Source organism: Psittacula echo (assembly GCF_963264785.1).
Source record: "Psittacula echo genome assembly, chromosome: 16".
Lineage (NCBI taxonomy): Eukaryota > Metazoa > Chordata > Aves > Psittaciformes > Psittacidae > Psittacula > Psittacula echo.
This window is the reverse complement of record NC_137752.1, coordinates 10,214,314-10,241,736: the sequence shown is the minus strand read 5'-3', so window position 1 is coordinate 10,241,736 and position 27,423 is coordinate 10,214,314. Positions and strand designations below refer to the sequence as shown.

Sequence of the window (27,423 nt, the reverse complement as noted above, 5' to 3'; positions counted from 1 at the left end):
GTGTTTCATCCCGGTTTTAGTTAGGTGTGATGCCTCTTCTGTTGAAGCATGGCAGGATGTGTCCTGACTGATCTCCTGTGTGGGAGGGTGCCTGTTTGGGGGCTGCTGGGTCCTGCCAGAGCCTCTTGTGTGACCATGAAAACCTGATGCCTACAAACACCCAAGCTGAGAGGTGGTGGTGGTGGCTTTTGTGAACGAGGATTTGGAAGGTGAAGAGTTTAAGTTACATCATTTAATAATCCTTGGGATGCTGTCCTGCTTCCCAGGCTCGTATGTGGTGCTTGCCTTTCTTCCTTTGCAGTAAGAGGTGATCCCTCTTACTACACTGTGACTGGGGTTTGGCAGGGCAAGGGCTGACACACAGGACACCCTCAACACGGAGAGATTGCTGCGTTTTGTGAGCTGGTATCAAGGAAAAGACTGATGTAAGAGAAGGAAATACAATGTATGAGATAATAAAAGATTCTCAGGTGAAGTTCTGGCCGTAATGGAGAGAAACTTCAAGCAGTGTATTGCAAGCTGGATGGGAAGGGAATGCCTGGGAAGAGCCACAGGAGCATATATACATGTATATATACGTGTGTGTGTATATATATATATACATATATGTATGTGCCTGAAGGTGGTGGATGGACCTGTGACCATGAACACAGTCCTGTTGACTTGCATTGCTAATTCAGACTGGACCTGTCTTCTCTTGTACCAGCCATACTTCAAAACTCACTTGAAAAGAAATGAACCACACAAGAAACTATTTTAAAATCATATTAATTTTACTGTTTGCTGACTATTAGGAAAGTCACCCAATAACTTGTTAAAGTGAGGCTGGATTTGTATGGAGGCGCAAGGTTCTGTTGCCAGCAGATAGATCAACATAGAGCAGCTCCAGTTGTGGTCAGGTCCTCTATGCAGTCTCAGAGCTGCTTGAGGCTAAGCATGAAAATAGCTGTGCTTATTGCACTGGGGCTGTGCACACACTTAAAGTTAAGCAAATATTCAAAGTGGTTTGTTGGCTGTAGCTCAAAAAAGAGTTGGGAGTCATTAGACCCACTTGCAGAAGACGACACATGCTGGTTTTTACTTTCCAAGTGTGTAATTTGGAAAGCTGTAAGAAGAACTGTCAGGAAGGGCTGTTGAAAATGAAGTCAGAAGAGGTCATGAGAATATAAATTGCTTTTTCTCCTCTTTTTAAAACATTTATAATAACATTTTTTCTTTGTCAAGAGCTTGTAAGCCAGGGTTGTGAATCACATGCGTTGTGCACAATGGAGGCATTGTATGTGGTTCTGTCACTATTTAATACGGAGGTAAGAGAAGATAGGAAAAACTGAGCTGTCAGAATTAACAGAAGCAGTAAAAAGAGCATAGGTCTATAGCTGGTTGGGTTTGTGGTTTTCTTCCCTTTTTGTTAGTGTTAGGACCAACAGAACTGCAGCAGTGCTTGAGGGACCATCACCCATGGTAATACCTGCTATCGATGACAAGAACCATGGACTGTGTAACACGGGACTGACACGTGCTCCTTGATGCAAAATACGGCATTTGAGGCATGGCTTCATTCAGCTCTTGGGGGAAACAGAGCTAAAGGCGAGGATGGACAGACAGATTCTTGAGGGTGTGATGGAGTGGAGGTGTTGATGTTTGCTGTAATCGAGGAGCTCAGGGGGAGACCTCGGAGCCCGGGGAGCAATGAACAGAATGCACAGTGTGTTTGCATGGCTGCTAAAATATAATGTAGCAGTTGGATTTCAGAGAGATGGATTTCAGAGTGGAAATAGCACTATGAAGTGGGTTAGATGAGTTTATAACAGGCAGGAAGAACGAACAGCACTGGGTTATAAGATGGCAAAGAGAAGAACAGCCAGTCCAGACAGAGCAGAAGAGGCGATGGCCTTGTGTGGATCCAGGAAAGCTGGAGGATTGTTGGAGAGGAAGAGCAAGGCTATGGGTGAATTAAGAATTAAAAGAGAAGACCAGAAATGGGCAGTGAGGCAGAGCTGTTCAGAGGCTTGTTACTAAGGAGAAGGAATGGATGTTACAGGAGTTGAACCAGAGATGTGCTGTTGCCTCAAGCAAAATATATCCCATTGACTTGGATTTGAAAAGGAGTGGGGAAGAGTCCATGGATTCCTCCTTGCACTCAAGCAAATGCTGTAGCTGTGTTCATACTGGTGTGGGTAAAGGATGATAATGGGGGTCTGGGGAGGAGCTCAGAAAAGACGCTTGGATGATTATATAGACAAATATTTACTCCTCCCCCATAGGGTTGAATAGGATTTAGGAGATAATAATACCATTTCTTGACACATCTGTGTGTTGATGTTGTGATGGAGGTGTCTTTGGGTGCTTTGCTGCAGCTCTGCTGGGTGACCAAAATGTTCCATTTCTTCTTTATGACCAAGGAGATAATCCTACAGGGTTGATGTGGTTGCAGGTGGGTTTTAGTCATGTTCAAGGTCAAGCTTCATCTCAAAGTCATGTGCTGTTCCAAGCCTGTAAAACAAGAAAACTTGTTCAACAGGTTCATTGGAGAGAGGAGCCCAGGGATTTGAATGTGGCTGAAGACTGGAATAGTTTCAAGTACACATTTGCCTGAAACTTCTTTTTTTCTAAGCAAGAAAAAAAGTCCTCTGAGTAGATGACATCTGAAATGGTTTATTAAGAACAAATACAAAGAAAAATGTCACTTACAGGGAGAGCTATGACTCAGTGCTAGAATGTGGTTTTGATCTCCAGAAAAGGTGAGAATAGGCAAACACTTATTTAATTTGGCAGATTCCTATGTGCAGAAAATCTAAAACCAGTGCAAAGAAGACTATAACCATGGGGTGTGAAGAGAGAGAGGTGGAGTGAAGGTGAAGGATAATCCTACAGGTAGGCCACATGTTGAGTGAGAGCCCTTTCACTTCCAGGGAAGTGGATGTGTTTTATTAATAGTTTAGGATAATAAAAATGGAAATTGGGAGCTAAGATGATAACATTGAAGGGGAAAGCAAAATTTTCATGTCTTGGTGTGCAGTGTCTGGGACCTGGGTATTTTCCAGTCTAGAACACTGGGATGTATTCAAATGCAAATACCAATGCTGATGGCAAAACTCAGCTGGTACCTGTGAATAAGAGTGGCACAAGATCCGTAATCTGTGATGGGTTGGGAATTACATGTGTAACCTTATCTAGGTATTCCTGCTGCAGCAGGGGGATTGGACTAGATGATCTTTTGAGGTCCCTTCCAATCTCTAGCATACTGTGATACATTCAACAAATTCCCTACAGTCAAGAAGGTCCATAACGTGAGTGGTGTTGCAAATACCATTTGCTCCAAAGACTTGAAGGGCTCTTTGTGAAGGAGGTTTGGAAAGGTCTCCATCCCCCTGTGCTCTGCCTGGGGAGCCCTTTGACAGGACAAGGTCACAGTCTGGAGGGCAAAAATCCCAAGGGTTTGTTTTAATGTTAGAATTGAATTCCCTTTTTTGCAAATCTCATCTTTTCTGAAAGGCTTGAGCCCTTTGGAGCACAGTTCATGCTATGCAGTCGTATATCACAGGAGGACTGGAAAGGGGTCTGAGACAGTTTGAGCATTTGTCCTCTTTTAACAGATGAAACTCAATCAGATGGTGACTGGCTGAGAGGAAAAGTGTTATTTTAATGATTGAACCTTTTCACCTGCTTGAAGGATAGGGAAGCTAAAGTGCCGAGCCAAAAACTGGAATAAAAAGCTGGAAGTAGGGGAGAGAGAAACCTCGTGATGTTATACAACCATTTGGGGAACCTAAGAGGGATTTGTTTCTCTATGAATGCATGTACCAAGATGCTGTGAGCTTTTTTTAGCCTACAGGCTACAAAAGGAGGCCTACAGGGATGGTGGAGAGGGACTCTTCATCAAGGAGTGTAGGAATGGTACAAGGGCTGTTGGGCTTAAACAGGGGAAGTTCAGGTTAGATATAAGGAAGAAGCTCTTCCCTGTGAGGGTGCTGAGGCACTGGCACAGGGTGCCCAGAGAAGCTGTGGCTGCCCCATCCCTGGCAAGTGTTCAAGGCCAGGTTGGACACAGGGGCTTGGAGCAAGCTGCTCCTAGTGGAAGGTGTCCCTGCCCGTGGCAGGGGTTGGAGCTGAAGGAGCTTCAAGGTCCTTTCCAGCTCGATCCAGGCTGTGACTCTATGATACTATTATATACTATTATATAATTATATTATATATTTTATATATATATTTATTTTATATATATAATATATGTTATATTATTATATAGTATATAAATATATATATAATTATATTATATACTATTATATACTATTTTAGTTAGTTTAAAATGCATAACAAAAATGTTTATTCTTACTAAACGGAACAAAACCTTCCTGGCATGGGAACAGAAATACAGGCGAGGCCTTGCAAAACAGAGTTACTTTAAATGTACTTGTGTGGTTTTTCCTGCACAGGACTTGGTGTTGGTGGAACTCCCCTGCAGTAGTGGAGTTAATATTAGCAGGGTGAGCTCAGCTGTCTGGGCTGAAGATGCGTGTTGGAGATCAACATGGTCTGGCTGTCTGACTGGTTTGTGCACATGCAGTGTTCTGACTACGTGGAAGACCCTTGGTGGAAGTGGGGTCATGGATTGTGTATTTTAAGTTCATTTTCTTGTACAGTGGGCAGAGGGATGTGCCAGGGCACCAAGCACAGCTCAGCCATTGGTCAGGGGGTCGTGTACACACTGCATTAACTCTGTGTGTCTGAGCTCCAGGTTCTGTAACAAAAGCCTTGCTGGTGCTGGAATTTGATGGAATCCCAGCCTGGTTTGTGTTGGAAGGGACCTTAGAGCTCATCCAGTTCCAACCCCTGCCATGGGCAGGGGCACCTTCCACTACAGCAGCTTGCTCCAAGCCCCTGTGTCCAACCTGGCCTTGAACACTGCCAGGGATGGGGCAGCCACAGCTTCTCTGGGCACCCTGTGCCAGCACCTCGTCACCCTCACAGGGAAGAGCTTCTGCCTAAGAGCTCATCTCAATCTCCCTTCTAGCAGGTTAAAGCCACTCCCCTTGGCCTGTCCCTAGAGCTTTCTCTTGTAATACTGTCTGTCGGGTCCTGTGTGTTCTATTTCTGTGAAAAACTTAACTTTCCGTCAGCAGAGCAGAGATTCTGATTCTTTGCTGCAGGTGGACATGCCTTGGGAAGCTCCCTCTGCAGCCCCTTTGGAAGAAAACAGCATTTGGTTTTGAATGTGTGTGAGCAACAACTGTGATAGCCCGGATCTTGGGATTTGTTCCATTTCTTCATCCTGACATGTGATTCTTGCAGCGTGTTGTGGATTCTCTTTAATATTTGCTTGTGTACTCTTTCAGGTAGAGGCATTAACCAATCAGCCCAGAGCCACGACAGTACACGCCGTCAGAGATTCCGAACTTGCCAAACTCCCTGAGGGAGCACTGGCATCGATCAAGCGCAAATTCCCCCAGGTAAGGAAATGAAAACTCAGGTCTGTCTGTCTCAAATGATGCCTGAGGAGCTAAACCCTCCATTAGCACCAAGTCCTTTGAGGGTTTTATATGTTGACGCATACTGAGAAACATCTGGTTTTCTTTGTCTGCCTGATCTGATCTAGAACAGGCTTTCATCAGTTTCTCTTACTTCAGCATGCTTTATTGCAGGGCTGTTTTGTGTGTCTGACGGGAGCTCACGTAAATGCAGGCCATGCTTATTTAGCAAAGTGGAAATCACTTAGTGCTATTGATACTAAATGGAGTTTGACTTCTAAAATCACTTTAAAATGTTGTTACTCATTTGTCTTGCTCACCCGGACTTGGAGCCAGCACTTGGTTACACGTACCTTTATTCCCAGAGCATTGATATTGGGGGTTTGGATTTCCTTTCCCTTGCATTTTAGGCTGTCAGTCCTAATTCTGCGACTGCCAGATCTGTCTGTGTCTTGAAGACTGGGATTGCTCCCTGTGAATCCATCAACTTATCAGTCTCCTGTAATTCACTTGACATTATACCTCCCTCCCGCACAACTGGAGTCTGACGGACTCAAAATGTAATTCTTTTGTCCCTGAGTGCATCAGGGACATTATACTAAGCACTAAATCGTTGCATTAGCCTTAAAGGCAGCTTTTTAATGCTGTTACTTCAAATGATTTCTGATTTTTCTTTTTGCTGTCTTTAAGGCATATACTTACTTTGCCACATGTCTTAAAAAGACCTGCAAAAGTAATAAACCAAGTTAAAATCCTTGCATAAATCCTGGCATCCTGCTTCTTTCCTAGGGCACAGTAACTTTTTTATTACCATTTTTTAACTGTATAACATAAAGCCTATATTGATGCACTTTCCCCTTACAAAAGCTGGGGGGGTTTGTCTCTATTATTGCAGTAGGTCCTTAGAAGTTATGTCAATGACAAATAATCTTCCTGGTTTCTCTGTGAGCATTATTTTGGCTGAAGTGTTTCTGAACGTGTGGTGTGGGTTCTTAAGGCGTTCCTGTGCTCAGGGTCTCTCTTCAATAGTCCTGTGAGCCTCTTCTCTATTTAATGTAACAGGTTTCCTGCCCTGATTTATGACCTGGTAGCAGTGTTCAACTTGTGGACATAAAAGGAGGAAGTTCTTCCCTGTGAGGGTGCTGAGGCGCTGGCACAAGGTGCCCAGAGAAGCTATGGCTGCCCCATCCCTGGCAGTGTTCAAGGCCAGGTTGGACACAGGAGCTTGGAGCAAGCTGCTCTAGTGGAAGGGGTCCCTGCCCGTGGCAGGGGTTGGAACTGGATGAGCTTTAAGGTCTCTTCCAGCAGAAACCAGCCTGGAATTCTGCGGTTCTATAACTAAGCTGATCTGAAGATGCTTTGAGAGCTGGAGCACCTCCTCTGCTATGGAGACAGGCTGAGAAAGGCTATACACTGTATAAAATTTTATTTATATATTTATACATATATAAATATATATATGTGTGTGTGTGTGTGGCACAGCATATGAAGGAAGAGGCAGTCCAAGAGAAGAGAGTCTAGAGCATGCGAAAGGTGACTGGGTGGTGTTTAGAAAAGTCACCTATAAAGGCAAAGAGACAGTGAAATGTTAAGGGAAGTCATGGCAGCTATTTTCAAATGGATTAAGTTGTTCCCTGATAGAAGGGCACGAGCTACTCACCATATTGGATAGAGCAAATGGTGGGGTACTGAAATTGCAGCAGGTGGGTATTGAGGAAAAGCTGATTCTACTCTCTAGAAAGGCTGAAAAATTGTTACTTGGTTTTATAACCTCTTAAAAAGCTATGCCTGAGGTAGTGCTAAGTGCTGAGCAGGGGGATGTGCCAAGTGAATTCTCTCTGTCTGGTTTTCTCTGCTGTAATTCCAGTGGAATGATTTACACACAGGATTTATGTTTTCCTCACCCATCCAGTAGTACTGCAGCAGTGAAGGGATAGCTGGTGCAGGAGTTTGAAACAATTAGCAAGGTGGCAGGAGCTTGTTTGTGATTCAGCAGCAGAATGGAGGGTTTCCCTCTCAGTCCTCTGCACATCAGAAAAGCATCTTTGATAGAATCACAGCCTGGTTTGTGTTGGAAGGGGCCTTAAAGCTCATTCAGCTCCAACCCCTGCCACGGGCAGGGACACCTCCCGCTAGAGCAGCTTGCTCCAAGCCCCTGTGTCCAACCTCGCCTTGAACACTGCCAGGGAGGGGGCAGCCACAGCTTCTCTGGGCACCCTGGGCCAGCGCCTCAGCACCCTCACAGGGAAGAGCTTCTGCCTAAGAGCTCATCTCAGTCTCCCCTCTGGCAGGTTAAAGCCATTCCCCTTGGCCTGTCCCTACAGGCCCCTGTCCAAAGCCCCTCTCCAGGTTTCCTGCAGCCCCTTTAGGCACTGGAGCTGCTCTAAGGTCTCCCCTTAAGGAGCCTTCTCTTCTCCAGGCTGAACAAGCCCAAGTCTCTCTGCCTGTCTTCACGTGGCATCCCAGACATTCTCTATTGAAAGGGGTTCACAGTTCAAAACTTCCTTGTTTTCTCCAGGCTCAGCTCCTGCCTGAGGGCCCAGCTCTCCAACGTAGTTGTCAGGGCACACAGCCAGTGAGAGCATTTGCTCCTCTGACAGCCTCTGTGCTTGCTTCTGGTGCTGCTTGAAGCTTTTCAGTGTTGCAGGAGTGGAAGGGAATTGATTCTTTCTATTTTCATCACTGCCTTCGGTTCTGGAAAGTAGGACAGAGAATCAGCTCACGATTTTTGGCACCTCAAAGCAGCTTCGAAGCAGTAGCGAGAGCGCAGCATTTGTGAACAGATTATAGAGATGTTCTAACAGCAGCATGTAACTTGGATCACATTTCCTACATTAGCTTTGCCTCTACCAAGCTTAGATTGTTTTTATCATTCAAACTTGAAACCTGCTGTAACTGATGGAAATTGTACTGAGAAATTGCTTAGGAGCTGGGGGGGGGAACTGTGAGACCAGCTTCTGCATGCTAGAAAATACACAGGTTTTCTCCATCTTTGTTTTAATTCCCTACTCCTGCCCTTGGGGTTTAATTACATGCAGAACCCAGCACCCATCCTGAACAGTGAGTCCTGCTACCTTTGTGTGCTTTCCTGAGGTGCATGGAGCCTTCCCTGGGGTTATCTGCCTCTCAAAGCATGCTCTGCAATGTACCCTCTATTCAAAACGCTTTCTTCTGCGTTGGATGTACTTTGCATCATGTTATTTCAGCTTGGTGTAGCACTGGAATAGGTCAGCGGAGGTCATGCTTCCAGAGTTTTCTGTATTCGTTCTCGTGGTCCATTCAAATAAGTTTTTTTCTTGGCTGTAGAAGTGGATGTGAAAAGGAGAGAAGAAAAATATTCATTGGGAGCATGGTCACCGCCTGTAGCTGCCCAATGTGAGGCAGGCAGGAGCGAGGGCTGAATCACAGCAGTGATGTGAGAATGCCATTTTTCTTCAAGACACAATTGATCACAAGTGTTAGAAGCTCAAAGAGCCCCAGGATAAAGCTTCAGTTCTCCTGTGTGCTGTAGCAGCTTTTGAAAGGTGCCAGAAATGGTTGTGAGTGAGCCTCAAACATTTGTTTTGTCACAGCGGTTCTCCAACTGTCAGAAGTTTTCATGGGAGACCCCTTGCTAAGCTCCCTGATTGTGTGACAAGCAGAGTGTTTAGCAGAGCTGGGGCCATGGAAAGCTTCAGTAATGCCCTGGTTTTATTCAAGTTGTGGATCAAATTTACCTCCCCTCCTCCCTTGTCCCTCATGAAGAAAAAGAGCTTAAGAAAGCTGGTAGAGAATAATCCCGGCTCCTGGCCAAGAGCTCTGTAGAAATGAACCTGCTATTATGTGACTTTGTATAAGTGAAATGTTCTTATTACTATTTTACCCCAATTGCATTTACTCTGTAGAACAGAAAGCCATTGGCAGCCCTGTTTTCTGTGCTAGCTTATTCACATTGGGTCTCTGTGGTAGAAAGCACTTTTACATATCCTTTAACAAAATCACATATGTTAAGGTCTGTAATACCCTGTTGTGAAGGCACCAATAAATTGTTATTTGACGTATTTAATTTAAAGGTGGCTACTGGATGACTAGTTTGAATTTTAAAGGCTTAACTCTTAAGAACCTTATATTTAAAATTCACAGTCACCTGATAAAGTCTTTAGCTCACCTGTGAGCCCTCTTGTTCACTGCGAGATTCATAGAACCACAGACTGGTTTGTGTTGGAAGGGACCTTAAAGCTCACCCAGTTCCAACCCCTGCCACAGGCAGGGACACCTTCCACTAGAGCAGCTTGCTCCAAGCCCCTGTGTCCAACCTGGCCTTGAACACTGCCAGGGATGGGGCAGCCACAGCTTCTCTGGGCACCCTGGGCCAGCGCCTCAGCACCCTCACAGGGAAGAGCTTCTGCCTAAGAGCTCAGCTCAGTCTCCCCTCTGGCAGGTTCAAGCCATTCCCCTTGGCCTGTCCCTACAGGCCCTTGTCCCAAGCCCCTCTCCAGGTTTCCTGCAGCCCCTTTAGGCACTGGAGCTGCTCTCAGGTCTCCCCTTCAGGAGCCTTCTCTTCTCCAGGCTGACCCAGCCCAGCTCTCTCAGGCTGATGTGCACTACACAGTACCTTTAACACTGATTAGTTGTGGCTTTGAATTTGGGTATTCGTGTAGATTTTGTGTTAATTTTCCATGATTTCTCTAAATCTGTTTTGTTAGCCAAGATGTGAAAAAGCTTTGCTTGTTCCCATTGTTATCTATTAGGAGAGAGTCTGTTTGCCAGGCAATCCCTACTGTTCACACACTGAAAGAAATTTCCATAGGGAAGTATTTTATAGGTGAATTCTCATGAAAATCCTTTTCAAAAGGGCTTATTGTGAAGCAACTCTTAAGTTTCACAGCTGAATAGGAACAAAAGCTTTAACTCGAACCCAGCCATGGAAGATTAGCTGGGTGTGGATAATAGGTAGAAATATTTAAAGGGATTATAGGAAATAGAATGCTATAGTGTGACTGTATCCACTTGGTGTGGGAATTGGAGTAGCTGTGAAGCAAGTGGTGCTCAGGAGGATCCCCAAGACCCATGATGGATGGAGCAGTGTCTGCATCAGTACTGGTTGATGATGGGGAGCTGTAATTCTGCCCGGCCACCTCCACAAAGGTCATTTGTTTTGGAACTGGAATTAGTCATCCTAAAGAGGCAAATACGGTCCCCTTGGGAATGGGAAGTTCAATCCTTGCCCTGCAATGCAGAGACTGCAGGTTGGTTGAGTAATTTAATGTTAGTTAAGCAGAGGGAGATTTAATGGCTTCCTGGAGCCTACTCTGTAGCTAATGCCAGAACAGACATGCCCGTTCAATCCGGGGGAGCTGGGGGGATTGGAGGCTGCTAAGAGAGCTCAAGCGGGTCTCCTGGGGATGGAGCTGATTCAGAAACACTCAGGCAGACAACATGTTTCTTTTTTTTTACTTGGTAAGCTGGGTCAGGGGGGTGGAATTGTGCTGAATAAAGTGCTCTCTATTGCCATTTGAGACAGAAAAATACTCTTTATCCTGTTTTGCCCTGCACAGGAGTGTTCTGGTGAGTCAGTCTGGAAAGGTGAGGAGGTGGGAGGATGAACGTTTCATTTCCTTTGCCTACCTGGAGAAGGCCTTTGGACAAGGGTCTGTAGGGACAGGCCAAGGGCTTTAACCTGCCAGAGGGAAGACTGAGATGAGCTCTTAGGCAGAAGCTCTTCCCTGTGAGAGTGCTGAGGCGCTGGCACAGGGTGCCCAGAGGAGCTGTGGCTGCCCCATCCCTGGCAGTGTTCAAGGCCAGGTTGGACACAGGGGCTTGGAGCAAGCTGCTCCAGTGGAAGGTGTCCCTGCCCGTGGCAGGGGTTGGAGCTGGAGGAGCTTTAAGGTCCCTTCCAACCCAAACCAGTCTGTAGATCTATGAAGATGTGTGTCTCAACTGAATGTCCTGCTCTGAGCCGGGCATTATGAAGTTACCATTGCAGTGGTGTCTGCAGAGCAGGACAGGCTTTGGGGCTGCTGGAGAGCAGTAGTGCTGCACTGGAATCTTGAGTAGCTTCTGAGATGGGAGATATGCTCAGTTTTTTAGATCTGTAAGGTCAGATTTCTGCCTTCTGGTCTGAAGAGTCTTTTGCATGAGCTCAGGAGAGAGGGCTTTGTTTGCTCTGGGGATGTTTTGGAAAGTTCACTCAGTCATCTCTAAGAATCAGGCTCCAGAGTCCAGACTCGCGCTTTGAGACCTGGTGGATGGATATTGAGGTTATTGGCAAAGCCTGGTGACCTTTCTGAATCACTTCACAGCTTGAGAAGGTAACAGCGGGTAGGAAAGTGCCCTCCTTGTCACAAGGACAGGTTTAACCTGCACTGTGAAGCCGCAGTGGTGCAGCTCTTTTCACACTTGGCCTTACACCAGAAGTGCCCAATCAATGGCCCTGCTCCTCGTTACTGGTTGCAGTGGTTAACTGTGATGAACTGAGCAGGGCCTCCTCTCTGCTATAGTGGCTTCTGATAATAAGGAATGATAACTTCTGCTTTCTCACCAAGTCAAACAAGTTTAGCTCTATCCCTAGTACAGGAGTCAAAAAGTTAGATTTACTTTGCAGGCTGTTAATGATTCTCACCTAATTGGGGAGCCTCCTGGTGTTCTTTGGGAAGTTTGGGGTCCAACTCGCTGTCTGAAAAACCAGGGCAGATTTGTCTCCAAACCCTAAACCTCAGCTCCTGCTCTTGTGTCTGTGGAGAGCGGGGGGGTGTTTGCAGGCCTGGGTGGATGGGTGCTAAGAGTGACTCTAAACCCCAGATGTGCCGTAGGAATGAGCACTCCTTCTGCCTGTGCTGTGAAGGCTGTCTAGTCCTGAGTGATGGTGCTGCCATGTAAATGGGACAGTTCAGATGTTGCATGTTCAGATGCCTGGGGAGTGCTCTGTGCCTTTCTGGCTCCATGCTTGGGAAAGGCTGATGTTTGCATGGAGAGGGGGAGGAAGCCTGGCCTGTTTCGGGAGGAGCAGTGCCTGTCCATCACTGGCTCAGCATTGCCAGGGTTGTATGGCACACTGCAACCCTGGAGAATTGAAAACTCAGGTTTCTTCCAGGTCAGTCCGGTTTTCCCAGCAGCACTGCCAGAGTTCCTGCCTTCCCCTTATGCCCAAACCCTCGCTGCCAATTCCCAGGGCTAAATAGATAGGGTGGGAATCAGTGACTGCTGGATCACTTCCCAGATGTCTGTGCTGAGATACCCACCCCGCTACCTGCCTTCCTCCTGCCTCCATCTCCTGCAGGCACACAGGGAATAACCCTTCATTCCCTGTCCATGACATCCTAACCAAAGAGCTAATTGCTGCTTCCTCCTCCTCCTCACCAGCCCCCTCTGTGCCACTCCAGATCCTCTCCCAGAACCATGTCATTGTCTTGGGCTACATCGAGCTGTGCTGCTCCTCCTTGTGCCCTGTTCCTGCAGGAATAACGGTGCTTGGAAACCTGATGAATGATATTTGTTGTGTCTTGGTTTCCCATTCTCCCCAGTTGTACTGAATTTGGTGAGAGCTGCTGTGGCTGCCCTGCAGTGGTGGGTGAAGATCAGTCACTGAAGGCTGGGTCTGCTGTTGATGGAGAGATGTGATTTATAGGAGTGAAGGTGAAGTTTGGGTTAGATTTAAGGCAGAAGCTCTTCTCTGTGGGGGTGCTGAGGTGCTGGCACGGGGTGCCCAGAGAAGTGATGAATGCTCCATCCCTGGCAGTGTTCAAGGCCAGGCTGGACACAGGGGCTTGGAGCAAGCTGCTCTAGTGGAAGGTGTCCCTTGCCCGTGGCAGGGGTTGGAGCTGGAGGAGCTTTAAGGTCCCTTCCACCCAAACCAGTCTGTGGTTCTACGATTCTATGTAGCTTTTTCCCTCGGATGGATGGACAAGCCTCTTTCCAAGGGAAACCTTGCCCTCTTGTGAAAGGAATCTGGTGTATTCACAGAGAACTCTGAGGAAATTTCAGTTGTTAGCTCTGGTCCCAGGCACTGTTCTTCGGCGTTGCCATGACTGCGGCAGTGACTCATCCCGTTGTGGTTGGTGACTTGCTTGTCTTACAAAGTCACCAGGGAAATAATTGCTCCATATCTTACGTAGCAAGGCTGCAAGGTCTGCTCCAGCAAACAGGCAAAGAATATTTCCCAGCAATAGGAGCAGCCAGCTGGAAAATGAGACCAATAGGTTTTATTCTTAGTGCCATCGTTAACCTTGGACATTTTCTTAAATGGAGCTGGAGCTCTCCTGAGCTGTCTGTAAAGCAGAAACAGTGCTAAATACAGGAGATGGTTTTAGTAAGTAATTAAGATTCTGATGTTTAAAGTGGTTCAGAAGTGTAAGATGTTCATCACACCTTCCGAAGCTGCTGGTGGAAAGTGCTGGTGTGCAGATAGGGGTTGTTGGGTGAACACATGTGAGCTGGGTTCTCAGGAATGCTCCCCGAAGGCAGGTTGTCTCCTTAGGAAGGACAATCAGCCTTTTTTATTAAGAATTCCCTCTTTCCCTCCCTGCTCCCCTGTCGTGGTTTAAGTCCAAGCTGTAAATCAGAACCACGCAGTCTACTGCCCCCCCCCCCCCCCCCCCCCTTTCTTCCCTCCGCTTCTGGAGGGACGGGGAGGAGAATCAAAAGAATGCAGCTCCCACGGGTTGAGATAAGAACAGTTTAATAACTAAGGTATAACACAAATCACCACTGCCACCACCAACAATAACAACGACAAGAGAAGTAACAAGGGAAGAGAATACGATACCGCCCGCCGGAAAAGACAGCCCGCCCGACCAGGGGACGTGCCCTTCCGGGTAGCTCCCAGTTCCATCCCCTGGCATGACGTGCTGTGGTATGGAACACCTCCTTGGCCAGTCTGGGTCAGGTGTCCTGTCCCCGCTTCCTCCCAGCCCCTCCTCCTCCCTGGCAGAGCATGAGACTCACAAAATCCTTGGTCAGTCTAAACATCGGTGTTATCAGTTTTTTTTGTTCCCAAGCCAAAAGTCAAAAACACAGTGCTGCAACAGCTACTAAGGAGGAAAAAAAAAACAAAAAACTGACTGCCACTGCTGAACACAGGACATCCCCGTAGTTGGGTCAGTTTTCCATAGCTACACTCGGTGCTGTTTATTGAATTTCAGAACTGCAGCTCTTGCTGTTGCTAAAGTGGTAACAAGTCTGCTGGGTGATCATCAGCTCTTGTTATGTTTTGGACAAATGGAAGCGTTTTAGATGCTGTCTAGGATTCCAGAATAAGGGAGGAGCTGGGAAAGCATTGCTGCTCTCAGTGCAGTGAGTATGGACAATCTGTTTGTGCCACAGGGGCAAATAAGAGGAACTTTAAAGCAGTTGATCTTGGACCACTGTGGAGATGGATCCCTGCCCATGGCAAGGGCTTGGAAATGGATGCTCTTAAGGTCCTTTGCAACCCTCAGCATTCTGTGATTCTATGGTTGATGTAGTGTCTTCAGGACAGTGCAGTTATGGCTGTGGGACAGAGATTACTGGAATAACTTTGTTTAGTTCTTACTCCCTGCTCTGCTCAAAGTCACTCTGTGTTAGAAGCTGCCTGTTTGCTCTTCTCCCTCCCTCCTACAGATGCTTAATAAATCTTGGTGCTTATTAAAGCGATGAGTTGCACAGTCTGGGGCCATTTATTTCATTTCATTTTCCAAGCAGGCTATAGAAATGATTCTGATGGACGTGCTGACCTGGCTTAGTGCTTACATGGCCTTTTACTTGAAAGATGCACCCTGAAGTGCCTGTTCCTGTGGGAACAGTGCATCTGTCTTTGTCCAAAGTCTAAGGTAGCTGTTTCCTGCTTCTTATTGAGCTTATGAAGAGTCTGGGGAACTTTTCTTGTGTTGGTATTTTATGTCCTCCTGAAGATTAGAGTTATTTTGACCTTGAATTATTTATTAGGGAGACAGTGTCTAATGATTGCTCTATTAATTCTTAATGCATTTAAATATCCCTTTTCCTTGGTTGGTAAAACACTTGCCCAGAGCTTTGTGGAATGAATGACGCATTCCCCATGTCTATCACTCCTTGGCATTGCAATTATTAGTCTTTGGCTACAGCACTTGTTGGGATTATTGATTGTTGGGCATGAGGTGGTCAGCTCTCAGCTGTGCTGGGCTGGTTGAGTATTGGTTTATATCCATGTGAGTCGTGCTGGGAAAAACACTGGGAAAAAAATATGCCCCTAAAAAGGTCTCAGAGAAACATGACTTGAGGGGAGAACAGTTTGTTAGATAGTTTGTTCTGATTCTGCAGACAGTGTGTCTGTATCCCTTTTATTCAAGATACCTTGTATTGATTACTGTAAATATGGACTTATTCCTAAGGTCAGGTGGAAGCAGGATTGGGGGGGAGATCCTGTAGCCTCGAGGCTTTTTGAGCCTTTAGTACCTACAGACAGTGGAGGTGGCAACAGCCACCCAGGACTGAGAGTGACCCAGAGGTGCCAGTGCCCTGCAGGGAGAACCGACAAGAACTGGAAATACAGCTTGATTGTTTGACACAAAGTTGGAGTTTTTAATCTCTGCTGCTCTCTGGGGAGCCCCCCCTGAGTCCTGATCCAGCTCTGGGCAGCAGCACAAGAGGGATGTGGAGCTGCTGGAGTAAGGCCAGAGAAAGCCATGGAGATGCTGCGAGGGCTGGAGCAGCTCTGCTCTGGAGCCAGGCTGAGATAGCTGGGTTGGGTCAGCCTGGAGAGGAGAAGGCTCCTGAAGGGGAGACCTTAGAGCAGCTCCAGTGCCTAAAGGGGCTGCAGGAAACCTGGAGAGGGGCTTTGGACAAGGGCCTGTAGGGACAGGCCAAGGGGAATGGCTTGAACCTGCCAGAGGGGAGACTGAGCTGAGCTCTTAGGCAGAAGCTCTTCCCTGTGAGGGTGCTGAGGCGCTGGCACAGGGTGCCCAGAGAAGCTGTGGCTGCCCCATCCCTGGCAGTGTTCAAGGCGAGGTTGGACACAGGGGCTTGGAGCAAGCTGCTCTAGTGGAAGGTGTCCCTGCCCATGGCAGGGGTTGGAGCTGGAGGAGCTTTAAGGTCCCTTCCAACACAAACCAGGCTGTGATTCTACGTTTTTCTTTTGTTCCCCAAACCAAGTTAAACACTGCCTGTTTGGGGTTCACTTTGTTTTCTTGTTCTTCCAGATTAGACTAAAATAAAGTAAAAGAAATCCAGACAAATGATCAGTCACCATATGTTCCAGCCAGCAGAGAAGCCATGCTTATAAACCTTGTTTCTGTACAGTTTAACTTGATATAATGTCTTACAAGAGGTTGAAATGATCCATTTAGATGCACTATTTTTAGTATGTTCTGCCTGAATGTTTGTTTCTCTCCTTTCTCTCCCATTGCTAGGTTGTGACTAGACTTATTCACTTGCTGGGCGAGAAGATTCTTGGCAGTCTTCAGCAGGGAGGTAAGGCTCATTCCTGGACTACTCCATTGATGCCGATGCTTCCTGAGAGCTGGATTTATACCCTTAAATCTGAAACCAGAAAAGCTCATCCTTGAAATGAGAATTTGTCACTAAATATTTTAGCTGTTGTCACAAATGAATGGTGATTTTATTATATATATGTGCACAATTTCTTTTGACAGAGCATAGGTAATTCAGTGTGGGAATTGGGATGATTTGCAATTGAAATAGAAAAGGAGTGCTGCTTGTGTGCACTGAAATTTCCTTGAGTTTCTTGTGAGAAGAGCTGCAAGGGAGTGTTGGAAATAGCAGTTGTAATAGACTTGAATCAGGCAGTCTGAGTGGCAGCTCCTGGAGACTGACTTAATCTGTCTGTATTTGCATTATGTTACTGTATTAACTGAGAGGAGATGGTCCTATGGGTTGGTTCTTAAGCTTTTTGTATGTGGCACAGGCAAAACAAAGTGTATTTACCAGTAGAAGTGAGTAGGAGGAAATGTTCAAGGTGCAGTGGTTTGAAACTGAAACGGGAAGTTCAGGTTAGATAAAGAGAAGAAGCTGCTTTGCTGTGGAACAGGTTGTCCAGAGAAGTGGAGAATGCCCCATCCCTGGCAGTGTTCAAGGCCAGATTGGGGAGAGTCTTGGACAACATGGTGTAGTGTGACGTGTCCCTGCCCATGGAAGGGGGTTGGAACTAGATGAGCATTTAATGTCCCTTCCAACACAAACCAGTCTGGGATACTTCAGATGTTGCCGCAACTTCTCTGGGCACCCTGTGCCAGCACCTCAGCACCCTCACAGGGAAGAGCTTCTGCCTAAGAGCTCATCTCAATCTCCCTTCTGTCAGGTTAAAGCCATTCCTCTTGTCCTGTCACTGCCTGCCCTTGTACAAAGTGCCTTTCAAAAGTGCCATTTTATCTTTCTCTTAACATGTCAGGTAAATGCATATCACATTTAAAAAACAATTTTACCATTGCCTAACTTCCATGGCAGCAGCCAAAAATGACAGAAGTTGATCTTCATCTTCTCAAGTAGGAGATCTATGGGAACTCTTTTTATGTGCCCTGGAGGATGTCACATTTCTCTTGGATTAAGCAGTTCTCTGGCACTTTCCTTGCTGCCTGGCAGTTGAAAACCATGACGTGGCACTGAAGTGACACACAGCTCCTGGGTTGGCTGATGGCAAGTCTTTTCTTTCCGAACAGGTCATCCCCTTGGATATCACAGCTCGGGCAGCAAGTGGGATGCTGGGAATCCTGCCAGCAATCTCTCCACAGTGGCAATTATGCCGGTGTCTGAAGATGTGCCGCTGACAGCTTTTACTCTGGAGCTCAAGCACGCTCTCAGCGCTGTGGGTAAGAGGCTTTCATGTGTTACTGCATCACGGGGAAGGAATGCTGCTTTGTGGAGAGGTATGGCCAGGTACCTGGCATCAGCCAGAGGTGGATACATGCTGCTTTGGGGGTAGGGATAGAGCAGCGCTCAGGATCAGCCTTTTTCATGACCTCTTGCTTCACTGATCCCACCCCTAACATGCATTTAATTTCAATGGGAGACTTTGTGGCCTTAAGGACTCAGAAATTTTAACCACTCTGCCTGGGCCCTCACCTTGGCTTCAGTGGACAAATCCCCCACCAGTGCACTGTGCCCATGAGGCCTTTCTGCGAGTCCAGTTCTCTCCATCTCATCTCGGAGAGCTTTTCAGGCTTCCTCAGTTGTACAGCTTCATCCACCAACAGATCTCATGTGTTTTCTTGTCTTGAGGTAGCACAGTGAGTGGTAAGCATAAGACTTGATGGAAGAGGCTTGTGGAGGTGATCCAGGCTGGCAATGAAAGTTCCAACTTTAGTCTTAGGTCATTGTCCAATTTGTTGCTGACTTGTTTGTCTCTCCTGTGCTCACAAACCCATGTATTCAGCTCACAGCTGAGTCATTAATTGCTTTGCCCATTGGTGCAGTTGTGTCTGCAAGTTCCAGTTGCTCACAAACCCCTGTATTTAATTCACAATTCAGTTCATGCTCAGTACTACAGTTTGACATTTCCTGAGCATCCTCTTCTCATCCTCAGACACTATCATACATCTCTTGAGTAAATCTGCTGTAATCCTTTGATGAATTGTTAGTCTGCTATCTCATGGCTTTTGATTTTGAAAAGTACAGGTTATACGATGCTTGAGGTACAACCACTTACATTTATTGGTTATTGCCTTTTTGACCTCAAGGGTATCTGGAGTTGGCACTTACTATTCTGCTATAAAAAATCTATTAGGTGAGCAGGCACAGGAAAAAGCTGTTGTTGCTTAATCCCTTTAACCTTTGAAATGTGAATTTGTGTGCAGCTTATGGTGGAGTCACAGTGAGAACTGATTTGTGGGCGGTTGAAGATTCCTCTTACTTTGAGATGCTCCATCCCTAATGGCGCACAGCTCCCAGCTATAGTGCTAATGGGTACTTCTTATGGATTGGTGCCAGCTTGTTTTGACGTGTGACAGCCCTCGGAGCCTGTAAATAAAACAAACAGACATTTAAGTAGGTAGATGGACTATTTGGGAATAAAAATAACTTCTCCAGTTGAAAGCGACTGGAACGAGGGGGTTTGTGATGATCACTTCACCTTTCCTTGGTCACCCTTTTCGCCTTCTCTTTTCCTAAACTGATGTCTGTGTGGTGCTCGGCAGCTGTAGATGGTACTGCACAACCTCGGCATCTGAAGTTCTTGCCAAAATGGAGCAGTGGGAAGAGAAAAGTGTTGTGTGAAAACACAGCTGGCCATGTGGCTCCCAGCACAGCTAGGCGAGCAAGCCCGCCAGCCCTTATGACCTCTACTGACTGGGACAGTCCATCAGCAATGCTCTGGGACAGTGGTGAACCTTCTGCCAGCGCTTCACTGTGAGGGGCTTGCTGTATGCTAGTTATTTCTTTCTCAGCAGCAGCAAGCTCTGCTTGCTTTTTAACCTTTTCTATTTCCTCCTTTTCTCCTCTTGTGTTTTCTCCTATCCCTGCCCAGAGAAGCTGCGGCTGCCCCATCCCTGGCAGTGTTCAAGGCCAGGTTGGACGGGGCTTGAAGCAACCTGCTCTAGTGGAAGATGTCCCTGCCTGTGGTAGGGGCTTTGATCTGGATGAGCTTTAAGGTCCCTTCCAACACAAACCAGGCTGGGATTCTATGATTATTAGGTTTCGGAGCTGAGAGCATCCTTCATTAAAAAGCTCTTCTGCAGAATTCAGATTTTGAAGAAGTATTTGCCTAACTATTTTTTGTTCTTTTTCTGGGGCCGGCTCAGAGATACCACGTGGCTTTGAATGCTGGTTCTATGTGGGAGCCCTCTGATCATATATAATTTCAAACCAATGTAGGGAGGAATTCAAATCCAACATATGTGTCTCTCCTTCCTTTCTGCCCTTTAAATACAAGCTTTCTTTCCATTTCTAAAAATGTAAAGTGTATTGGAAAGCTCACTGAAATATCTTTGCTAATACTTTAGAGGAGTTCTAATTGTACTTCTGCCTGGTTTTCCCTTCTTTACACACAGATCAGATTTAAGTGTTAGGAGTTTAATGTGGTGCCTTGACCCTGGCACAACTGAGTATTTCATGCTGGGAAATCAAACTCATTTATCAGTTCTGTCTCTGCCACATGATTTTATAGCCTTCTATTAGGCCAAATGTAAATTCTCTTTTGATGAAGTCCAGGCAAGGAAGTTGCTGTGCTAAAATCTTCCCTCAGTGCATTCTGGACTGCATGTATCTTACTGTGCCAGTATTTTTTCCAGGTGAGGTGGGTTTCATGAGCAAGCTGCTCTAGTGGAAGGTGTTCCTGCCCGTGGCGGGGGGTTGGAACTGGATGAGCTTTAAGGCCCCTTCCAACCCAACCATTCTATGATTCTATGATTTGGAATCATTTCTAAGCATCAGAGATCACACCTTGACCTCTGGGCCTCTGGTTTCAGCTTTCTGACTATGTTTTATGAGACAGAACTAGGGTATCTGTATTCCCACTCCTGCATATCATGTGAAATTGATGTGAAGAACAGTTACCAAAGTGAGAACCATGCTCATCTTTGGAAAGAAAGGAAGAGTTTTGTCTCTTCTGTGTGATGCTTGTGTCTCCTCACTGGGGCAGTTTGAGCCTGGAGCCTTGCTGAAAGGTTTTCTCAGCCCTTTCCTCGAGTGCCTTTTAACATATAAAATGAACTAGTCCTCCGACACTTGCCAGCATTTTGTTCTCTTCAGTTCTCCTTCATGGAATTGTAGCTCTGTACTGAAAAACAGATGATGCTGGAGTACCAGTTTAGATGCTCCATGAGGTTTCCCCATGAATCACGATCCTCTGTGCCTGCGGGTAAGACTGCTGCTGTGTGGTTTTCTCACCTGAAGCACATCAAGGCCCGAAATTCAGAATCCCAACAAGATCACAGCATGAAAAGGTCCCTCAGGGACTGTTAAAAGTCACCTCTGGCTTGAGAATCTCATGAATTGCATCTCATGAAATTGCTGGCGGCTGGGAGAATGTCGTTAGGTTTTTCTTGCTCTAATACTCTTCCCCAGCAATCTGCTGCTGGGTACAGTCACAGACACACTACTAGGCTTAGATAAATATTTAATGTTACCTCATATCACCTCTGCTGTGTTCTTCACTTTGAGCTCATCGCCCTGTGTCTAAAGCTACTGAAAAAGAGCAGTCCCTGAAGGATGTAGGTGGCTGCTGGAGGATGGAGGGATCATAGAACCGCAGCCTGATTTGGATTGCAAAGGACCTTAAAGCCCATCCAGTTCCAACCTCTGCCACGGGCAGGGACACCTTCCTCTAGAGCAGCTTGCTCCAAGCACCATCCAGTCTAGCCTGTCCTGTACGTGTTTTCATGGCTCCCATAGGAGCTGTAAATGGCTTGTGGGGCTCACGGCAGGAGTGGGAAGAAAAACACTAGATGATGATCTGTAACTATGATAATGCAAGTTTAGGAGGCAGTAACTAACTAACATTCTTTTGGGTGCTCCTGCCTGCTGGTGTGGCTGTTTGAGGAGGATGTACTTGAGAAGGAGAGCTTTTTATTACTTTGTTGCTCTCTCCAGTTTAGTTTAAATAACACTTTTGGTCATTCTGGTCTATGAGAACACATATGTTGTTGTTCTTGATTACATTAATGGAGGGTTATTTAATGGTTTGTTAATTGGGAGCTTGCTAGAAATTGGGAGTGGAGAGCAGATGGTTGTTATTTCTGAAACAAACCAGAGTGGGTTCAGTTGGAAGCATCTATGTGGTCTCTGCTGGGGATGAACAAGGGTCTGGGCACCTCTGTCCCATGTATCAGTGTGCAGGGGGATGCCTTGCAGGCTTAGACCTTAGAGCAACTCCAGTGCCTAAAGGGGCTCCAGGAAACCTGGAGAGGGGCTTGGGACAAGGGCCTGTAGGGACAGGCCAAGGGGAATGGCTTTAACCTGCCAGAGGGGAGATTGAGATGGGCTCTTAGGCAGAAGCTCTTCCCTATGAGGGTGCTGAGGCGCTGGCCCAGGGTGCCCAGAGAAGCTGTGGCTGCCCCATCCCTGGCAGTGTTCAAGGCCAGGATGGACACAGGGGCTTGGAGCAAGCTGCTGTAGTGGAAGGGGTCCCTGCCCATGGGAAGGATTGGAGCTGGAGGAGCTTTAAGGTCCCTTCCAACCCAAACCAGGCTGGGATTCTATGATATGCTCCTCCTAGGCTCTTTTCATGCTTGACGGGGATGTATTGTCCCCATTCAGGTCATCTGTGGGTGGCATAGCCATCACCTTGACTGTCACAGAGAGGCACCTTCTCTCTACAAGCCTGCCTGTCACCTGCACGGAAGGTTCTGGCTGGCAGGGTGTCTGGGTTGATGGTTCCCCTGTAGGGCACGGCCCTGTGTGTCAGAGCAGCATGATGCCCTCCCACCTCCTCCTGATGTTCTTGGATCTTGGTGACCGGGTGCAGGGCAGTAGCAGGCAACCACGGAGGTACAGCATTCTGCTCCTTCCTCGGTGTTTGTCTCTCTTGATGTTTTTATTGCATTCCTTGGTTCATTTTGCATTCCTGCTGTTCATCTTTGCTGCTGAACTTCCACCACTGTTCCAAGGCTTAGTAAGGCACTTATAATGGAAGAAAATGTTGTTAATACATGTCTTCTGTTTTGCTAAGAACTTTAGCACATTAAAGAACACAAATGGTAACTCCTGTTGAACGCTTTTTCAGAATTGACCTGCCCTTTCTCTCTTGCTGTCTTCATCATGTGCAACGTCATCAGTATTTCTTCTGGGAGACCTCTTTCAATCCTGTTATGTTATCCAAAGTTGTGCTAGACCAACTGTTGCGAGGCTGAATGGTGAATTTGGTCAAAGAATCTACCCATGTTAAAAAAGAGGTGGTAAAAGCCCCACAGGAGTTGGGTCTCAGAATCACAGCCTGGTTTGTGTTGAACAAACCTTAAAGCTCATCCAGTTCCAACCTCCTGCCACGGGCTGGGACACCTTCCACTAGAGCAGCTTGTTCCGAGCCCCGTCCAGCCTGGCCTTGAAGAGGCTCCCTGCAGAAGGATGGTTCAGTGAGCACCAGGGAGGAGCAGCACAGATGCAGGAGTGAAGGACAGGTTAAACCAGCTCTGCTCTTGAAGGGTGTATGAACTAATTCTGTCTACTTGGAACTTGGTGCTTTCATAGGAACCAACTCCCAGAAACTTTACTGGAGGATGAGGAAGTTCAGTTCTCCTCTCGGGTCATCCTCCTTTCTGTGCTTTCTTACCAGGTTTTACTTGGTATCCCTTGGTCTTCACTTATGGATATTTTTGTCCCTATTTGTTTGCTCTTCCTTCCTCATCAGTGTCACAAAGAACAAATGTTATTTGGATGTTGGAAAGTACAAGACGATAAATCATACTTCTGAGTGTTTTCAAGTCTAACCCTGAACTGTGTTAAAGCAGAGTGAAGTCTTTGCAGGAGGGTTTGAGCATCGTGAGCTGGCCTGGAGGTCATGGTGCTCAGCTCCAGGTGCTGGACTTGCAGCTTTTCCTTACGGAACAGAGAAGCGTGAAATTGCAACCTCACCATGTTGTTCCTTCATGGTTCCTTGATTTTTACCGAACACATTGAACTTGCTGTTTCATTAGTGCCTTGAGAGACCTCACGTAATGAAGTGTTTCGTTATTTGGAACATAAATCTCGGTTCTTTTTTAATGAAAAACTGAAGGATTGCACAATGAAACCATGAATACAAAGCAACTGCTCCTTCCTGCTTTGTGAATGTGAATTTCTCTCTCAGTATGAGACAGATAATGTTTTCTTTAGATGCAAGGTTAATCTTTTCAGTTTTCTTTCCTTTGCTTTTGAATTCAGCTGCAGTTATTCTGCAGCCTCCACCACGTATGGCACATGGTGCTGCTGCTGAAACAGGATTGCTGATAAGGAAAAATCAAGTAAAGTGCCGGCAGGAAACTTGATGTGCCACAAAATCCATTCTGGCTGTAACATGGTTGCCAGGCATGTCCCTGTGCCTGTCTCTGGAGTGGAAGTCGTGTGAAACAGGTTGGGCCCCACAGGTTTGGGAGTCTCTGTCTTTAGGGTTCATGGTGGCACAGGCTGCTGTTGCCCTACTGATTAGGTAGCACTAATCTAGACAGCTTTAGGATTTACCTGGGGGGCTGTTTCAGTGCAGGATGAACAAATGATGTATTTCAGCATGTCAATGAAATAGCTTTTCTGTTTGAATCCAGATTCCTGGGCTTTCTGGGGCTGCAGAAGGTTGGTGATGTTCTGAATGTTGTGCTGGTGCAAATGCAGCTGCAGTAGAAACCCTCATCCTACGTGACACCATGGATGTGATAGAAGAGAGCTTGTAGGTTATGAGTAATGCAGTAACAGAGCTCTGGGAATATGGAGAATGGGAAGATGTTACTATAGATAAATGTGCAAGGTTTTATGAAGGCTTCGTGCTGGCTCTTTCTTCTCTGCTCATTGCACCAATCCATCATGATCCTCCAGGCAAGCTCACAGAACTGCGTTTGCTAGAGCTGCCTTTCCTCAGTATGGTTTGTCAGGAGCTCAAGGGCAGGAGTGCATACGTGAAATTTCTTGTTCTTCCAGGTCCTGCTTTGCTGCTCACCAGTGATAACATCAAACAGCGACTTGGTGCTGCTGCACTGGACAGGTACTGGCCCTCACTGATACCTGTGAACAAATCATAGAGTAAGAATGGGTTGGGTTAGAAAGGACCTTAAAACTCACTCAGTTCTAACCCACTGCCATTGGCAGGAACACCTTCCACTAGAGCAGGTTTGTCCAAGCCTTGTCCAGCCTGGCCTTGAACACTGCCAGGGATGGGGAGTATAGACAGTGCTTGGGAATAAAATCCTGTGTTACAACCTAGGTTATGCTTTCTCATCAAGGGGGTTTGAGACAACAGTGTTTCAGGAGGATTTGGTTCAAATGCAGGTGTTCTTTTTCCATAACTACTTTCTCACTTGTGAGATGGGAAAAGTTAGTTTGCTCCAGGGGGGAGTCTTAGAGGATCCATTTAAGTCTTGTTGAAGTTAGGCATCACTGCAGTCTCTTGCCTCTGTCTACGTATATATATGTACTGTATAAATAATGGAGAAATACAGAAAGGAGGAACCTGGAAATGTGAGCAGATAAGGTTCTTAGACTGGATGAGCAAAAGATGCAGTTCTCTGATGCCCTTAAGAGTTTGTGCTTGACATGTAAGAGTTCTCCCTAGTCTGTTAGGAGCTGTGATGTAAAACTATCTGAAATTTGCCTTTTGTTTTTGCTCTCTTCTGTCCCCAGTATCCATGAATACAGACTAACCAGCTGGCTGGGACAACAGGAGGACATCCACCGCATTGTGCTCTACCAGGCAGACAGCACCCTCACGCCCTGGACCCAGCGCTGCATCCGGCAGGCTGACTGCATCCTGATTGTGGGGCTGGGAGACCAGGAACCAACTGTTGGAGAGGTGTGAAACCAGCTCCTTCCCATAATTGCAGTGTCCATCATCATAGAATTCCAGACTGGTTTGTGTTGGAAGGGACCTTAAAGCTCATCCAGTTCCAACCCCTGCCATGGGCAGGGGCACCTTCCACTAGAGCAGCTTGCTCCAAGCCCCTGTGTCCAACCTCGCCTTGAACACTGCCAGGGATGGGGCAGCCACAGCTTCTCTGGGCACCCTGTGCCAGCGCCTCAGCACCCTCACAGGGAAGAGCTTCTGCCTAAGAGCTCATCTCAGTCTCCCCTCTGGCAGGTTCAAGCCATTCCCCTTGGCCTGTCCCTACAGGCCCTTGTCCCAAGCCCCTCTCCAGGTTTCCTGGAGCCCCTTTAGGCACTGGAGCTGCTCTCAGGTCTCCCCTTCAGGAGCCTTCTCTTCTCCAGGCTGAACCAGCCCAGCTCTCTCAGCCTGGCTCCAGAGCAGAGCTGCTCCAGCCCTCGCAGCATCTCCGTGGCTTTCTCTGGCCTTACTCCAGCAGCTCCGCATGCCTCTTGTATTGTTGCCCCAGAGCTGGATCAGGACTGCGGGGGGGTCTCAAAGAAGCTTGTTTCACACTCATGAGTTTTGCTGGGTTTAATACCCAGTGAAACGTAAATAATAAAATGTTCCTGAGAAATGTGTATTATAAATAGAAGAAGAATTGAACTGAAATGGCAAGGTTGATGTACAAGTACTTCCAGCTAAGCTCGCTTCCTTGGAGGAGTCATTTTGGCCACTGGTAAATCAAAAGTCAAATTGCTTTGAAGCTTTGCGGTTTTGTCCAGAAGTTCTTTGCAGGATATCCACACAGAGAGAGAAATGATTTTCTGCCAGGGTGGAATTGATGGTGTGTGCCTAGGAAAAGCATGAAGGAATTGTATTGTGTCAGTAATTGAATATATTTTGTTACAGGTTGTAAGCTGTATTTTTTCCTCCCTTACTATCTGTTTTGGATATTTTATTACCAAAGCTGTTTGAGCAGCACATAAATTCTGCAGCACATATAAAAAGGAGGTCACAAGTGGGTGTTTTAGGTTTGTAAAGTGCTGAGTCTGACCTCCAAAGAGCCTGGGACTAGTACCACCAGCGGCGTTCTTGTGTATCGCTCTGTGTTGGTTCCTGACTGCTCGTGGGAGGCAGGAAGCACAAAACAAGCAAGTTGCCATCAGTTGTCTAAACCAACAAAAATAAGGAATGCAAGAGGAAAAGGGATCTGATTATAAGTGAGAGAACAAAACACGCTGAACATTTGGAGGCTTAGGTGTGACTTGGGAAGCAGTCTCATTTTGTATGGACAGCGTGTATCTGTGCTGTGCATTTAATGGTCTGTTTCAGGTAAAAAGCATTCCCTCTTAAGCATTCAGGTTTGAATCCTGGTAGGATTTCAGACTTCTGTGTGCCACGTAAGCCCACGGCTAGCAGTGCATTTGTCTAAATCAACCTTGTTTGAGGGTTCTTTGTGTGCACAGTTGCCTGCATATTCAGATAGGAATAGTGGTCAGATGTATATATGTGCGTATGTGTGTATATAGATGTATATGTATTTCACAATGGGGTGTTCTGTTAAACTGATGCTGGATCAGCAAATAC

General features: G+C 46.6%; 1 protein-coding gene across 3 annotated transcripts in view; it reads left to right on the top strand.

Moving 5' to 3' along the window:
* The window catches only part of PNPLA7 (patatin like domain 7, lysophospholipase), a 126,072-nt gene that overhangs the window by 46,409 nt on the left and 52,240 nt on the right, over positions 1–27,423 (top strand). For all 3 annotated transcript variants that reach the window (XM_080630523.1, XM_080630525.1, XM_080630524.1), the window contains 5 exons: positions 5,337–5,450; positions 16,811–16,871; positions 18,077–18,226; positions 24,957–25,020; positions 25,656–25,824. In XM_080630523.1, the coding sequence (XP_080486649.1) occupies positions 5,337–5,450; positions 16,811–16,871; positions 18,077–18,226; positions 24,957–25,020; positions 25,656–25,824 (558 nt within the window). The remainder of the gene's footprint in view (positions 1–5,336; positions 5,451–16,810; positions 16,872–18,076; positions 18,227–24,956; positions 25,021–25,655; positions 25,825–27,423) is intronic.